The 16,375-nt window shown below is 43.8% G+C and overlaps 2 protein-coding genes across 6 annotated transcripts in view; one reads left to right on the plus strand and one right to left on the minus strand.

Moving 5' to 3' along the window:
• TAOK2 (TAO kinase 2) overlaps positions 1-13,931 on the minus strand; it is a 40,029-nt gene extending 26,098 nt beyond the window's left edge. For 3 of the 5 annotated variants that reach the window (XR_010067840.1, XM_063301347.1, XM_063301348.1), the window contains exons 1-10: positions 13,012-13,925; positions 3,928-4,100; positions 3,344-3,415; positions 3,046-3,147; positions 2,522-2,567; positions 2,332-2,428; positions 1,230-1,343; positions 519-610; positions 284-377; positions 100-181 (exon numbers count right to left, since the gene is read on the minus strand). Coding sequence is in view for 4 of the 5 variants with exons in the window: in XM_063301347.1 (XP_063157417.1) it covers positions 100-181; positions 284-377; positions 519-610; positions 1,230-1,343; positions 2,332-2,428; positions 2,522-2,567; positions 3,046-3,147; positions 3,344-3,415; positions 3,928-4,059 (831 nt within the window). In the remaining variant the exon portion in view is untranslated. Of the gene's footprint in view, positions 1-99; positions 182-283; positions 378-518; positions 611-1,229; positions 1,344-2,331; positions 2,429-2,521; positions 2,568-3,045; positions 3,148-3,343; positions 3,416-3,927; positions 4,101-10,832; positions 10,897-13,011 lie in introns of all 5 variants that reach the window. The other 2 variants (XM_063301346.1, XM_063301345.1) reach the window with 2 other exon arrangements.
• Positions 1-16,375, plus strand: part of SPN (sialophorin) — a 344,473-nt gene that overhangs the window by 47,420 nt on the left and 280,678 nt on the right. The window lies entirely within an intron of this gene.

Consider the following 16,375-nt stretch of genomic DNA (forward strand, 5'->3'; position numbering starts at 1 on the left):
GGTAGGATAAAATGATTGCAACTTCCGTAGCTGCAGACACAGTGGTCTGCGGATGGAGAAAAAAGTCATCTTTCAGGAGCGCAAACAGGTGGAAGATACCTTAAGCAGCACATCAGAGGTTGGACGGTCCTGGGGGATCTTTTGCAGGCATGAATCCACAAAATTCCGGAAATATTCAGACCTGGAGAAAACAGGGAAGGAAGTCAGGGATCCTTCTGAGTGTATGAACCTCTCTCTCTTGGAAGCTTGAAGTGGTTTCATTAGCATCTGGAGCTTTCCTTACCAGTGACTAGATTGCAGCAGTGGTGAATCATTCTGGGCGATGTGGTATAAGGCACTCATAGCATTCATGTTAAAGAGGGGTGGTTTGCGCTCCGCTAAGGATACAGAGACACTAATGTCAGCAGAGGCGTTCGCCTTTCTCCACAGAGCCCTCCTCCACATCATTCCCCAAACAGTTCCAGCCTAGCAAGGCGAGGAAATTTTTGAAATATCCCCCAACTTAGTTCACTCCATACCGAGTTCAATGCAAGTGATGCCAAGTGACCAGACATCCACCTTGCCGTCATACTGCCCCTCGTCCATGGCTAGGATCACCTCAGGAGCCATCCTAGAAAGAGAGAGCAAGACAAAGCTATCATACACCGTGACTTACCAATGACACACATTGTTACTTAGGGCCTAGAAGATGCCACACTGAAGATGCATGACTGCGAAAGCCCTGGACATAGCCCACAAAGCCCTAAACTTACCGCTAAATTGTAAACGTTGCAGTTTATTGACGGTGGAAATTGTTAAATACATGAATAATATTAATACGAAGTTCATTTAATACATTTTGTTTTCTCAGGCCCCACCCACTTCTTGAGCATGCCACTCAAAGTTCACACATGGCTCTCACCCCCCAAAACCGGTGCACTCCTGAATTACACCTTCCAATCCTTGGCCTATGAAAGGACAAGACTTCATCATTCTTTTAAGAATCACGGTCGTTAAATTACACTGCTACTCTTTGCAAAGCCCAGGGAACCCACCTCTCTAATTACCAAATCCTCTTAATTTCTTCTTGTTGTTCAAAGAATCAGGAAGTCTCAAATCCATATCCATCCCCTCACTGTTTCTCCAGCCACACTTTAACTCCTCCTAGTGGCTAGGATATAGGGATACGGTCAATAAAGGTATTCCTGCTCTGTTTTGGATTACACAGAAATCTCATTCTGCCAGCCTACCAGTATGGGGTGCCAACAAAGGAGTTAGCAGGAGCAATAATGGAAGCCGAGCCAAAGTCCCCCAGCTTCACTTGTCCTGGTTCAGTCAGAAGGATATTCCCAGCTTTCACATCCCTGAAAAGGCAGGCACAGTTATTAAAAACTGCACAGAGAAACAGAGAACATGGTGGAGGGATATGGGCGGCCAAGATGGAAAACAGTGTGAGAGGCAGAGGCAGGGGAAAGCAGGAGGACAGAGGTTAGAGCAACATTTATATGGGCGAAGACAAGGAAAAGGAGGAGAGAGATCAGGCTGTATTAGCAAATCTCTGTATTGGCAATGGTTTCTGATTCTCAATTGTTCGATAGCAACAACTGAAATATTTCTACTCTATTTAAATTAGGCTGCTGAAATGAAGGACCCCTGAGGTAACTAGGAATGCTTTTATGAGAACAAGAGTGTTTAGCGCAGTTCTTGAGTTGAAAACATACAGGGACCAGCAACTTGGTCATTAAGCAAAGCGGTCGCTAAGTGAAACTGTGCTTATGATCTTACTTCTGCTTTCTCTTGCTTTACAGACCTGTGAAAGTCATAAATGTGAGGATTGGTAGTAAAGTTACTTTTTCATCACTGTTGTAACTGTAAACACTTGCTAAATGAGGCAGTCGCTAAACAAGGACTACCTGTATTAACTGCAAAACATGATAAAAAGCAGCATGCTTTAAATATACATCTTTTCATTAAGCTCTGGGAGATCAAGGAGTTATTAAAATTCAAAACAAAGCAGATTTAAGAAGCTTGAATGCTGCCCAGTTCTGATAGTTAAGCTGGACTGACTGAAGTGCAACATTTGACTGAAACATGAATTCAACTGGGTAATTTTGCCATTCTGCCTGCAAATCATCTAAAGAGAATGAGCAGCAAAATGCAGTAAGAAACAGGATTGGGTCACAGAGACGCATGGAGTTGATTGACAAACGGAGTAACAGATTTGGTACAGATTTCATACTGCAGCAACGATGTGACTGTCCTGTCCTACACTAGATGGATGTTGTAAGCAGCAATGTCTCTTAAGACCATGCTTAGACCCTTGACAGTGCAGTCACACAATATAGAGCTCACCTGTGGATCATATTGTGTGAATGCAGGTATGCAAGTCCCTGCAGAGCACCATGCGTTATGGCTGCAATCTCTACTTCCTGCAGTGGTTTCTTGTGCACTAGGAAAGAGGGGAGGGAGGAAAGAGCATTACTTAAAGGTCTCAGAAAAGGATCATGGGAAGACTGCTCTCCTGACTTGGTTTCGGACTCACCTTCCAGCAAATCTGAGGCTGACCCTAGGCAGTATTCCATCACCAGCTAGTGAATTAAGAAGAGATGTTAGCATAGGGTAAATAATCCCTTTGAATTTCAATCATTCTGTCCCAATCAGTTGTCTTGGAGCCCAGTATGCCAAGACCATTATGTACCTGGTACTTCCGATTCACTTAAGAATATAAGAACAGTCCCCACTAAATCAGACCAAAAGTCCCTCATTCTCCCATCACCACCATCCAGATACCTCCAAAAAGCCCATGAAGCAGGACACAAAGGGGTGTGTGTATATATAATACCACCAAAAGATCCCCCCCCCCGATTTTCAAGAAGAGGCGCCACCACCCTATTGCATTGCAATTAATTCCCTTAAATTGCACTAGGCTTTCAGGCAGGGAAGTGAGAAACCTCATCCAAAGCCCAGTTCATCTACATTTTCACTGCCCTTCTTAAATTCTTTAAAAGACTTTCTGTAATGTATCACCACAATGGCTTAGAATGACCCATTTCACTCTCATCTTACCCATGCTGTATGTTCCCGTAAGTAGCAGCCCTTGTATTCAATTGTGTTTGGGTGTCGTAGCTTTTGCAAAAATTTCACCTCCTTGATAATGTCCTGCCATTTCTGGAAAACACAAAAGGGAGCCTGAGTTTGCAGGGTCCTATATTTCAAGTGGAGGAGGGGATACCACTAGAAGCCTAGAGAAAGTGGTTCCTAGGAGATTTGGAAATCAGGAGAACTGGGCTACCTAGGCCAGGGGGAGGCTAGAAGTTAATGGTCAACACAACCGCGGTGTAGTGAAAAAAAATGAAGGACCAACCTCGTTAGACTGCTTCCCACTGTAGGACATCTTCTTAATAGCAACCACTTCATTGTTGCGTATGTCTCGGGCCTGGGGAAGATAAAGAGAGTAAGCCAAGGAAGAAAGATGCTGAAAATAAGTGTCAGCACCCACAGAGAGTCAAGTTCAGAGAGGCGCTTCGTTTCTGTGCCTGGAAAAAACAACAGAGATCAAAAAGAGTAAATTTTACACCTCATGGCGAAATCAGGCATTCTTAGAGCACAGCTGCCCATGAGGCCAGAGATGTGTGGGAGTGGCAGGTACCCGATATCCACTTAACGTTAGAGCACCCCTACTAAGTCAGACCAAAAGTTTCATTAGGTCATCTTCCCACCTCTAATGACGGCCAATCAGATTCCCCTGAGAAAGCTACAAGCAGGACATGCAGGAAGTCCCTCCCGCTGTTGCTCTTCAGCATCTAATATTCAGTGGCAGGGGCCTCCCTATGGTATGGGACCAAGAAGCAAAACTGATTCAACTGTAAGCAAGGCCAGTTGGAAAAAGTTGTTTTAAATTATCTTGGCAAGGCTTGAGCATGAGCATTAACACTCCTTGGCACTCACAAAGTAGACAGCTCCAAAGCTGCCATGACCAATCTCCCGCAGGTCAACAAAGAGCTTCTCAGGGTCATCCTTGAAGAACAGCTCAGCCACCTCAGGGTCCTTCAAACTGCCAGCCCGGGCATTAGACGGCATGGCGGCCGTGGATGAGACTGGGCTTCACTGTTGCTGTTCTCCTAAAGCAGAAAACAAATATTAACAAACTGGACCAGCTGGGTATAAATACGATAAGGCAATGATTCAAGGATATCTGATGCTGCCATCTTGCTGAGGCGAAGCAAATCCTGAGTTCTCTGTTAGAAGAAAGGAAGGGTACACATATTATAAAACTATAGTCCCATTTGGAGGAGGGGGTTCACAGCCACATGCAACCCTGACAAAACTCAGAAAGCCTCTTCAAAGGGAATCTGTAAGCACATATTTCTATTCACAGAAACAAGGGGTCTGTGACAGGATAATCAGAGAGATGTTTGTGGCAGGAAGGCCATCAGTGACAACTGGAGACAGATCTCACAGAGACACAGAAGGTAGAACAGACTTCTCCTGTTCAAGCCGGGCTTCTGCTATATATGTGACAATAGTCAACTAGTAACTGTTAGGACACTGAAATTCTATATCAGCTTTTCTTATCTCTATATTCCCCACTTTTCTAGCTCCAGCTCAAACATGTTCATGCTTTATGCTTTCTATGAAAATCCAGGAGTCTTGATAAAGCTGTACCCACTTTCCATAGACACAAACATCAGAGCAGACGTGCACCTAATGTTTCACTACGAAAATAATCTCCACTGGTTGCTGCTTCAACGACAGGGGGTCAACAACTGTTATCATTTTTCTCTCGTGACTCATGTTTCAGTCTTTGTATTTGCATCTCACACCTCTATACTGTAATGAGCACACTTCCATTCAAGTAGTAAGGCTCTCACCAATTCTGTTTACGAGATTTGTTATTTGCATTAATTTCTGTGCTATCCTTACTGAAAGGAGAGTTAAAGAAAAATGATATGATTCTCTTTTAAGGAAATGTACAAGGCTTTAGAGGGTTCACTAAATATTTTCAGTTTTATTTTTAATAAACCTGTTAACTGAGTCCAGCTCAATATTTCCATGGCTTTCTGTCCACTACAGAGCAGATAACTACTTTCCTGCTCTTAAGCAATTCCTTCTTGTGTAAAATGAAGAATGAGGGATTAAAAGGAATTAGAGGAACACAGACCAAGGGATTTCTAAATCCTTGAACAAGGTTTTACTGGGCTTGATATTTGTTAGCTGGGCAAGCAGACAATTTAGTCCTGTACAAACCATGCATGAGTATGGAGGTTGCTTATTCATGTATAATCCTCCTACAGATATATCATTCTTTTCATTATTGCACAATGCCATCCCAAGTCTTAACTTTTATAAACATCACATGAATGTACATGAAACAGTTGCATACTATTAAGCAGATACCGAGAATGGCTTAAGTCAGAAAAAAAGGCATGTAACAGCTCCTGGACCATGTGGGAACAGCTGCATCAGATGATAACCCCCGCCCCCCCCTGTACAAAAGAATTACTCATTCTCTGTATTTGAGTACTTTTTAGAAGTTATTCTTTTCTGCATTCTTTCCCTACCTCCCAGACTGCTACACCTACAGCAAATTTCTCCAATATGGTTCCCTCCAGATGCGCTGGATTACAATTTCCAACCAACATGGCCAATAACCAGTTGGGAATTCTAGAAGTTTGTAAACTAATCTCTTTGGTAGGCACATGCTAAGTAAAAGCTGTTTACACAGTATTTCTAAAGTGAGCCCTTTAAAGGTTATTAAAGACATACATTTAAAAACCAATACGCCAAGTCTCTGAAATAAGGCGGAATAAACATCAAACATACAGGAATATTTAGCCACAAGCTAACTCAGTTTCTTAATGTGAGTAGACAGTGAGCCTCACTCCAGAAAGCAAGAGGTGAAAGGGTATCCTACCCAACAAAAGGAACAGATTCCTTTCGTTTTCAGTCCAATGGCGAAGAACTTAGATTCTCAAAATGCCCAACAGAAGCCTGGCAGAGACTCTTGAGCAAGAAAACTTGTCAGCAGCTGATATTAATAACAAGGGTTGGAGCTGCAGCCTTGAAAGTCACAGGGCTGATACTTCTCTTCTCCAGCTCATTCAAAATGCCCTCATGAGTATCTTCAACTGCCTTTTTTCCCCCTTAGGGATGGTCCACTCACAATTCAGGAGCCAATCTCCTAATCCACGAATAAACTCTGGAAGATGCCTCCTCCTCTCTAGTTAATTACACTTCAGAAATTCAGCATTTTCCTCCCCAGAAAATCCAGGAAAGTTAGTTTGCAGTGAAGTTATAAGGATCCAAAGTTTCCCAGAAGCCAGCTTGCTGCATTCTTCACTGCACAGTGCAACACCAGAACAGGAATACCCAAGAAAGTTTGTGGGTAAAAACAGTTTCTTCTCATTCCCGGGATAAAACGTCTACGTTCTGCCTATCCCCGCACTGATGCTATGACTATCAAATGCATGAAACACCACGATATCAGTGCAGATAAAATGCTCAGTACATCTGGCCTGTAGAAACAGATTTATCCCTGGAAAGCAGAGCAACCTAGATAGGAAGTTCCTCACACCAAGTCTTTCCCTTGATAGGGCAGCAACTGAGGTTAGCTCACAAGAACAGCCCTAAAATAAGATCCACAGCCTTGCTGTAACCCTAACATTTGAAACAGCTAGAGTCCCTTCAGTTCACCCTCTGGGATGGGCAGTGGTCGCTGGAATGACTCCAAAGGGCTGAAATCAAAAATAAGGAAATCAACAGTTTGCAGGCGGGTTATGTCGGTCAGAGGAAATCCTTGCATTGTTCATTCGCTTCCCTGGGAACAATCCAGAGAGAAAAGGCAAAGCATAAGGCTAGCCTTGGCAGTGATACTGCTGGCGGGAAAGCATCTATCTGGACGGGTTCCTGCTGCAGTGGGTGCTGCCTCGCTGCACCAAGGCGGCCAGAACTTCAGGCAGGCCCTGGAGTTTAGTTTCAGTGTTCCAAATTAGAGATAAGGGCACGTAAGGAGGAATCATCTGGGGTTAACCTTTAAAGAGAGCAGCAACTTCAGAAACAATACGTGTCACACAAAAGGAGGGCAAGAATTGATTACTCTCTTAACCAAAATGAACTTGCCTTCTGGCAGGCAACAGGAGTAGGAGCGTTTCACCCATTCATTTTAAATGGAGACTCATCAGGTAGCTTATATGTAAGTCCTGAAAGTTCTGTTTTTTAAAACCCACTCTGAACCTGCACTGAATTATTTGATCAACTATGTTGGGATGCCGCTTTCCCAAGAATTCACAGTGACTGAATAAATGAATATACTTAACCCCAAAACAATTTACAACATCTAAAAGCATAATATGCACTATAACTAAACTAAAAAACACTTCTGAAGGGAAAAAAAAATCCTCCCTCAGGAAAGTCTTACGTATTTATTTTTACTTCACATATAGAGTGGAACTAAAAGCCTCATTGAAAAAGAGGAAGGAATTTCTCTTTAGGACAAAGCCACGCATGTTGTTTTTAAAGCACATTATTTTGGCTCACATGTCTCGTCTATTTATAGTGAGCAATGAAAACAAAGCCTTCAGTGAATTAGGTACCTATATGCAGAAGGGCATGGGTTATTTAGCATCGACATGAAGCTGCTGCAGAAGCTCATCTGGTGATTCAGGGTCTGGTATCATCAACAGTCAGAATATTGATGACACCCAACTGTACGTTGTGACCTTGGGCTGGAGAGATTGTCGAAGTCTTGTCCCGGTATCTTGGAGGCTGTGAGGGTCGGGATGGGACAGAACAGGCTTAATCAGCAAGACAAAGCTACAGTTTGTACATCGGGGTTCCTCTGTGCCCCTTGTTTTCTCTCTGGATGAGGCTGCACTGCCTCTGAAGGAGCAGGTTCGTGACTTGGGGCCACTCCTGGGCTCATGGCTCCTGCTGGATCAGTGAGCGGAAGTTGTGGTGGTGGGGGGCTTTGCCCAGCTTTGGCCCGTGTGCCAGTTGCAGCCTTGCTTGGTATGGGAGGACCTGACTGGAGTGGTTCCTGCTGTCATCATCACCTGGACCATATCTCCCCAGTGAAGTCACCCCTGACCACTTTGTGCCAGAAGAAGCATCTGGTTGTCCCCCATTTTTGGAAAGTTAGGAGGACCCAGGCTTGAAAGCACTGTTTTTCTGTGATGAGGCTGGCTCTCTGGAATGGCGATGTGTCGATGTCCAACATTACCTGCCTTCTGGAAAAAGTTGAAAACAGAGCTTTTCTGGGGGGCTCTTGGGATCTGAGGCCAGATATTGTATTGTCTGAAGATTTACACCTTTTTGTTCAGATTATTGTATTTATTACTGTAAGCCAATGATAGTCTTTTTATGATTGCAGCACAATAGAAATCTGATGAATAAATAAATCATTAAATGGCTGGGGAAGATTCTCAGAGTAGATGGACTGTAAGAAATTAGTTCTTAGGCAAGGACCCGGACCTTTGAGGCTTTCCAACCCGAGATTTAAGGAATGGCAGATTGTAAGAGCTGAAACATTTGGGACAACAGCTAGGGAGTTATTTGAAGCTTCTGAAGCAAACACTCCTTAAGCGCCTGGATGGTAAAAAGGATCTGACATTTGTGGCTGAGAATTGTGACATGCATGACGAGTAGGGTGAAGATGTAAGTGCCTTTCTGCAAGACAAAGAAACAAAACTGTATTGTACACTAATTTACAACGGTGATGGCTCCATATCTTTCCCCACTCCACAAGAAACAGAGTTTCTTTGTTTCTAGGTAATACATCTTGATTGTTCGAGGTTTATTTTGCTCACTTTGATAAAGTTACTCTTTGGCCACTAAACAAGATAAAATGGAAGATTTAATGGAAATCTTGGGAGAAACTGAGTAGAAAATAAGTGACAATATTCTGTTGGGCAAAAGCTAGAGCTGAGTGTCAGAGATGGAAAAATGAATGAGCCATCTCAACCAAAGAAGGAAGAGGCAGACTCACCAATATCTGTAGCTTGACTCTGGTTTCTGAAATGAAACTATACTATAGCAGCAGTCCACTTGAATTCTTCTTGAAACACAAAACCAGGAAGGCTAATAAGAGTTCTAAAAGATCATCAGCAACTATTTTTGCTCCTAGTCTTCAAAAATTATCTACTGCTCTCTGCATACTGACAACCAAATGTTTTTTTTAAAAAACAGATTTAAAAAAAAACTGGGCTGTAATGTCTTAGACAGATCCAATGTAATGATATTGGACAGATCTTTAATAAATAGCACCTACCATTGATTATAATGTGGTACCCTGGCCTAGGTTGTAGAATCAACTAAGGGAAATACCGGCATATTTACACACATCCCTTCATACCCCCTTTCAAACTTAAACATCCATGTATGAGATTTGTAAGTACCCTTGGTAAAGGAGGATAGCAGCTGAACTTCAGCAGGGCTGCCCATTCATTGCTTTCATGTTTTGGTACTCTCCCTGTTTTGGTATTGTCTTGCAGGTTTGCCACTGGAATCACAAACTCACTTTTAAAAAGGCATTTTTATCTACAGGTCTCAGGTACAAACTCTGCCTTTCTGCTACCATGGAACTCAAGGTAGTACATATAGAGTTCTTAGGCAATGAGCCACCAGGGGCTTCTAAGACTCAGACCTGTTTTAGAACCAGGCTGGCTGCTGCGTCATGTGCTTGAGATTGTGCCTTGGGACAGAGAACCCAATGAGCCATGTTTTAGACTTTACTACTGTTTGTTTTCTCCTCCCTCCACAGCAATATTCCATACATATTTATTCAAATGCGATTCCCAAGAGGTTCAACAGCAGACACAAGATTGTAGCCTAGGTGTCCCTTCCCAAATATCCTAAATTACCCTGCATTGACCTTTTTTTTTTTCCTGTCAAAGGTTCTAAGAAGCTTTTATGCCAAAGATATTCTTTTTTCACTTCAAGACATTCTGAGTTGGGAGTAGAAAGTGCTTACTGAGGCACCTGTGGGTAACTCAGGAGCAACCCCTAGGGGTTGTATCCTACTACGACAGCACGTGATAAAATAATGCTTTGGGAACACACTGCAGTCATTTTCAGAGATTTTGCTGCAACCAAAGAAAACTATCTTAAGAAAGGATGGGTGAGATCCTTTCAATTCCAATTAATGCCCTAACTAATGTTTTATTTGACCAGCAAGGCAACTAGTTTTTTGTATAAACTGCTCCATTTGTTAAGGGCATCACTGTGGGAAGGAAAATGTGCTGCAGTCATGAGAAGAATATAATACAGAACCTCGCCAAAACAGGAATTAAAGGGTAAAAATAAAGAGAAGCTTTGGATGTTCTAGAAAGCACTTCCACTTTTCACTTATATCTGAAAGGGAACTTATAATGAAGGGGGGGGGAATCTAAAAGTTCTTCAATGTGTGAAGTTTCCATAAGTGCCCTTTCAGACATTACAAAGCACGCAGTTTATTTATCCATGTGTCAAATATGATTCTAAAATTTGCAGTGACTAAATAAAGAAATCCTGCTTATTAAAGGCGTTTAGCATTTGTCAGCTTATAGCACACTACAGTAAGCTGTGCAAAACTGAGGTGAACATAGTCACAATACACAAACTGCTTCTCCTCTTTGAAATTTCATCTGTGCTAGACAGAAGGATATGTTAGCTTTCTTCTTGGTTAGGCACAAGGCTATCATTTGGCTCAAAACAAGAATTTTCTAGATCTTGTTTTTCTTAAAGTGGAAATCCAGAGGAAACTCTCTGCTACAAGGTATCTACTTTACAAAAAAAATTAGTAGACTCAGTATCTAAGGATTTTTTTTCATGGATTAGTATCCAATTCATTGAGAAATTATAATTATGGACTAGTTTACTAGAACTCTGTTTGTATATGTCATCCAGCTGCTTCTGTTTGGATCCGCCTGCCAGTGGGTGGAGCTAAACAAACCAGGAAACCAGTATTAGTGGTTAGTTTACTTTGTTCTTGGAACCAAAATCCCTGGTTTGAAATTCTTTTAACAAGTTAGAATCTTAAGACAACAACAAAGCCTCACTTAAAACTTCAGCTTGTCAAGGGACCAACAATCCAGAAATTCTGATTGAGACGTAACCCTAATTAAAATATGGCCAGTTTCCTGCTATTTAGCAATTCCTATTAGCATGACAAACCAATCATTAGCACTTGGCCATTGTGCACCAACATGCTTATTTGATCCCAATATGCCAAAATTCTTAAGGGGACTGCCCAAGCAATATGTGGTAAGAATCATTTCCAGGGAAACAATGTTATGGGCTGCTGATATAACAGAAATTACTATATTAAAGAGCAAAGGTAGGTTAGTAACTTTGGGGCATTTATTTTCAAAGGTGGGCAAAATTCCCAACGGAATGAATTACTAATCGTAAATTAGAGGCTAGTGGGCAAGAAATCCGAACAGACTCCAGCAACCAGTTGACTTATAAATTGTATGTTTCTTTTTAGACAATAAAACCAATGCTGTCATTAGAATAGGTGTAAGCAACATTTGCACAAACCTACATAGCTTGCAAAAAGTTAGTCATTTTGACAAGAATACGATACACAAAACCATCCCTAAAGTAAGACATTTAAATTGAAATTAATTTTACTGGGTGTACCTCATGAGACAAAACTGTTGTATCTGCCTTTCTTTCCAATCTCTAATGTGAACAAGTATGTCCCAACACCAAGCGACCCTCTTGAGCAGAAAACACTCTAGATCTGTTCAGGGTCAAAGAATATGATCCACAAAGATGGAAGCCCTACAATCTAATGCGTTTCACCAATGGTTCTTGATAAACCCTGGCCATTCATCTTTAAGGATACAATATGTACACAACTATACAAGAAACCTAGATAGCTGAATAAATCCTATTTCAGCTTTTATAAGATACCAGCACTCATATTTCTAGGACAGAGGAGGAGAGACCATCCACTTCCATTTTGGAGGAAGTAACTGCTTTTTCATATCATGCTATATCCTGTTACTCACAAATACTGTCTCTACACAGCATTTTTACCGCTCTAATGCTTCATATATGGAAGTCAGAATTAAACATTAAAATGGAAACTAATGAAAGCTAACTATCTGAATAATCAGTATATGAACTGAATGTGAAATTGGATTTCTTTGCCCATGGAACTGGCTTTCGTTCATACATACAGTATTATAATATTATTAATACACTTCTACCTGTGTTATCTTAGCACTGCTAAATAATTTGGGATTGGGAATTGTAAATGAGAGTTAAAATTATGATATTTTCAAGACAATACATCCAACCTTTCTTCTAAATTATGTTAGCTTCTTTATTCAGCAGTATGAATGTGATCATCATATACTTACAATAAAGAATGAAACTGAATATTCTAAAAGAACCCAATAATAGGTTTCCCCCTCATTTTTAATACCTCACTGATATTTACTTCCCAAACCTGTCATTATAAGAATATCTAAAGGCATAAAATAGCACTGAAAGATACATTAAAAGCAGAATAGGAGGTAAGGCCTCTGACTAGTCCAAGGAGTAAAAAGTCTGGGAATATGATTCCCAGACTCCCTGATTCCGAGGTTCCAAAGGAAAGGAAGTCTGAGGGTGACAAGACTGAGAAGGTGAGGAACCCTAATGGAAGGCTTCCTTAATTTTAAGAGATGTATATAGCATGGAGGACCTGGGATGAAGTACTAGGATCCTTCTTCCCCCAGCAGGGAGATGTTAGGCCCAGACCCGAAGCTCTGGAAAACAGAACTCCTGGTCTCTTGCCTGGTAAAGCTTTCTAAGAGGGAAAAGCATGTAGAGGAGGCAGAATGTGTTTTCCAACCAAGGCAATGCAATTTCTGACTTATTTGGAAGGACAATTATAGGAGGCAGAAGAGAGAGCAGACAGAAAGGACCTCAGATTTTTTTCTTAATTGGTGCAATACAATCTCTTTTGTTCTCTAAACATTTACCTTCTCTTCCCACTGCCCAGCCCTCCCATCCCACAAAAATACCCTTCTCCCCCTCCCCCTTATCTGCGTGCTTGGGTCTCACCTGTAAGTCTCCGCAGCTGCCTAGATATTCTTCCCCTTGCGGCTCCAGCTCCAAAATATTGGGGGTGGGGAGAATACCCCCAACTACCTCCTCTTTCCCTACTCCTCCAATCAAGGAAGAGGGTTTAGAGGGAACTATCAGTGGTTCCCCTGGATAAGGAAGGCCTCTGGATAGGAGACATAGGGTATCTACAGCCCCACTCTAAGCCTCTGCCTCCCTCCCTCTTGTTTGGGTAGGAAAAAAATGTCCTGCAGAAGTGAAGACATGCAAGTGGCTCGGTAACCGGGAATGCGATGGAGGTAGCCCTGTAAAAGGATGTAACAGGAGTCTCGGGCCCTTCTGTAATGGCTCTATTCAGGGGTAGGGGTAGGGGTAGGGAGAGGGAGGGGAAATCCCAAATTAGAAGGGGGGAGAAGGCTATATCAGCCAAGAAGCTTCGCAAGAGTCCAAGGGATGAGCTCTGAGGGAAAGAAGGCATGGACTTCACAGGATGCTGCAGTCCCTTCCAGCTGTTAGCGACTGCCTACAGATGTTTATAGATGAGGTATAAGGGACCTACAGATAACGGGTGAGGACCAGAATTGCAAGACTCTGCAAACGAGATTTACAGAGGTCCTTAACGGAAACCGGCGGGGAGGGAGAGGGAACAAAAAGGAATGAGAGGTCAGGTGGGCGGGGGTGGAGTGGTCCCTGTAGAAGCCAAAGAAATTCTTTCAGATCTAGGGAATCGGGGGGGGGAAGAATGGGAAAAGGGAGGGAGTCTCTACAGGGGAGGGTGCTGTGGGGGTGGGGGGCCTGACTCTATCCGGCCCCCCCTCCCCTCTCTCTTGCCTCTTCGGGTTCCTCCGTCTGCTCCCTCCCTCACTCACTCCAGTTGTCCCCAAATCCAAGATGGCGCCCAAGGCAGGAGCAAGACCGGAACCAAGGCAGAGAAAACGTCAAGCGCATGCGTAGAGAGAAGGGGGCGCCGAAGTAGAGCGCGCATGCGCAATGTCTCAGAGGCGGAGTCAGTGAAAACTCGCATGCGCCACAGTCGGGGTAAGCGACGAACATTGTTCCGAGCCAAACTAGCCTAGGGCGTAAAACGCTTCGGAGGGGAACTGTGCGCATGCGTCCTGTTAGGGTCATTCTTGAGAAAAAGGTGAGTAGCGCGAACTGAGGAGCGAGGAGCGTGCCGTGAGCAATTGTAGGATAGCATTACTGAATGAAACACAACGCACGCGCAGTAAAAGAGGAAAGGAACAAGGCCTGCCTTCATTGGGTTGTTGTAGCGTTGATGGGCGGGACATATTTACCCTGACAATATGTAAAGTAAGGGGTGGGACCCTGAAATTTGCCTACGAACGGGATTGGACGAGAAACATAGGGAAGGGCAAGTGCTAACAAGTTCGACATCTTGGTTGGCTGGGAAAAATAACGGCGCTTCAATGAAAGAAGTCAGATTGGGACGCCAACATGCCCTCAAGTGTGCGTTGATTGGGACAATATGTGGAAGCGTGGGGTTTGATTGGAAGGCCGATGTGGCTGGGGCGGGGTTCCTGTCGCTCAGCTGTTACTGGGGCAAGATTTAGAAAGATGTGGCGCGCGCGCGCAAAGAAGTGGCGGGGACGGGGGGGCAATGACAGCTGTTCAAAGAGGGGAAATAAAGGGCGCGCTGGGTGACGGTTAAGCCACCACTGCAGGGGCTCGGGTGCATGCGCGCTTGGAGCTCCCCGGCGGAGGGCGGAGCTCGAGCCTCCCGTCGCGGCGTTCCAGTTTCTTCTGGTCTCCTCAGCGCGCCCTTCCCCTCACCTCATGTGCAGCTGGGGACACCTTGACACCGGCGTGATTCCGGCCCGTGCTGGACGGGCTCCTTCCTCGTCCAAATGAGCGAGGTGAAGTTAGATCCCTCGCTCTTTTAGGCGTGAGTCTCAAATTCCAAATAGCGGGCGAAAGGACGATAGGGAGCACTTCCGAGCGTACTCGGGGTTAGATGACAGAACCCGCCAGTTTTGAAAGAAGCGCGTCGCCCTCCCCCTCTCCCGCCCCGGTCACATGAATTGGCCCGGCTAACTCCACCGACGCGACTGCAGCAGCCGACCTGAGATTGTTTATCCCGGTGACGTCGTTAACCCGGATTGGCTGGGCTGCTGCGAGGGTGTCTCGCGCAGCCCGCCTTCCGTGAGGAAAAGGGAGTTCGTCTGTTAAGCTGAGCGGGGGGCATGTCGAGGGAGCGCCTGTGGCCTTACACGTGGCCTTTGGAGGGGGAGAGGCGAAGGAGCAGGGAGTCCAGGAAGACGGTCAAGAGTGGCTGCGGGTTCAGACGTGGGCTGAAAAAATAGAGCAGCGAGGAGAGCAAGTTAGAGCTTTGATAAAATAATTACATTGCTTAAACCGGTTAGGGAGGTGTGCTGCAGCTTGAAGGAGTCCTAGGCAGAATAATTGAGAGATGGCAAGGGCATGTGAGACAAAACGGGGCCTGGGAAACTGAACAGAGAGGTACAGCTGAAGAAAAAATAGCTGGGTACATAGATGGAAAACAAGCTAGTTCGGAAAATTAAGGCACTGTATTAATAAGTTAGATAGGAGTATTTTACCCATTGCAGCTTCTGCTGTTATTGCAGCATTGTTCACCTGGCAACAGTAAACATGATGTGGTGCAGTCTTAGTTAGATTTGGCATATTAATTTGAAATAACTAGTCAGTTTTTTGGCTGCAGGTTCCTAATTCTGCCAAGCACATTATTGGATTATGTTTTAGCTGGGTTGGGTTACTCAGATGTACAAGCTGATCCTCATATATAAATTAGTAATACAAGTATTACCAGATGTAGAAATTAGCATCTGTTGATCTCACTCAAAGCAAGGGGTTATTCAGGTATATCAAACATTTACACTGTGGATGATTCTATCTGTCCTTTGAAGTTGCACTAAAACTATCTCTGTGCTTTTTGGAAAAAAGTGAATTGAGAGATGGAAAGTGTAGCATAGAAATATTTACATTTTATTTGTGTCAGAGTCTGCTTTACGTACTACTCTTGGGTAAGGTTAAGCTGGCAGTAGTTGATATACAGGTAGTCCTCGAGTTACAATGCTAGTTGGGACAGGAATTTCTATTGCTAGGTAATGCGGTTGTTAGGCAAAACATCATGTGACAGTATCACTTAGCAATAGCAATCCCAGCACTCCCCATTGCCAACGTTAACTGAATCCCACCAGTTATTAGGTGAGGACCCACCCTGATCCAAGCCATTCCTGGGGTTGGTCTCTCCCAGCCCCAAGCCTCAGTAAAGTAAGGGACTGCCTCCAACTCTACCCACCCACCTATCTCCCCCACCCCATTTCTGCCCTTTTGGCTGCCCTGCACAGCAGCACTCCTCAGTGGC

Source organism: Candoia aspera, chromosome 4, assembly GCF_035149785.1.
Source record: "Candoia aspera isolate rCanAsp1 chromosome 4, rCanAsp1.hap2, whole genome shotgun sequence".
In the NCBI taxonomy this organism is placed as follows: Eukaryota; Metazoa; Chordata; class Lepidosauria; order Squamata; family Boidae; genus Candoia; species Candoia aspera.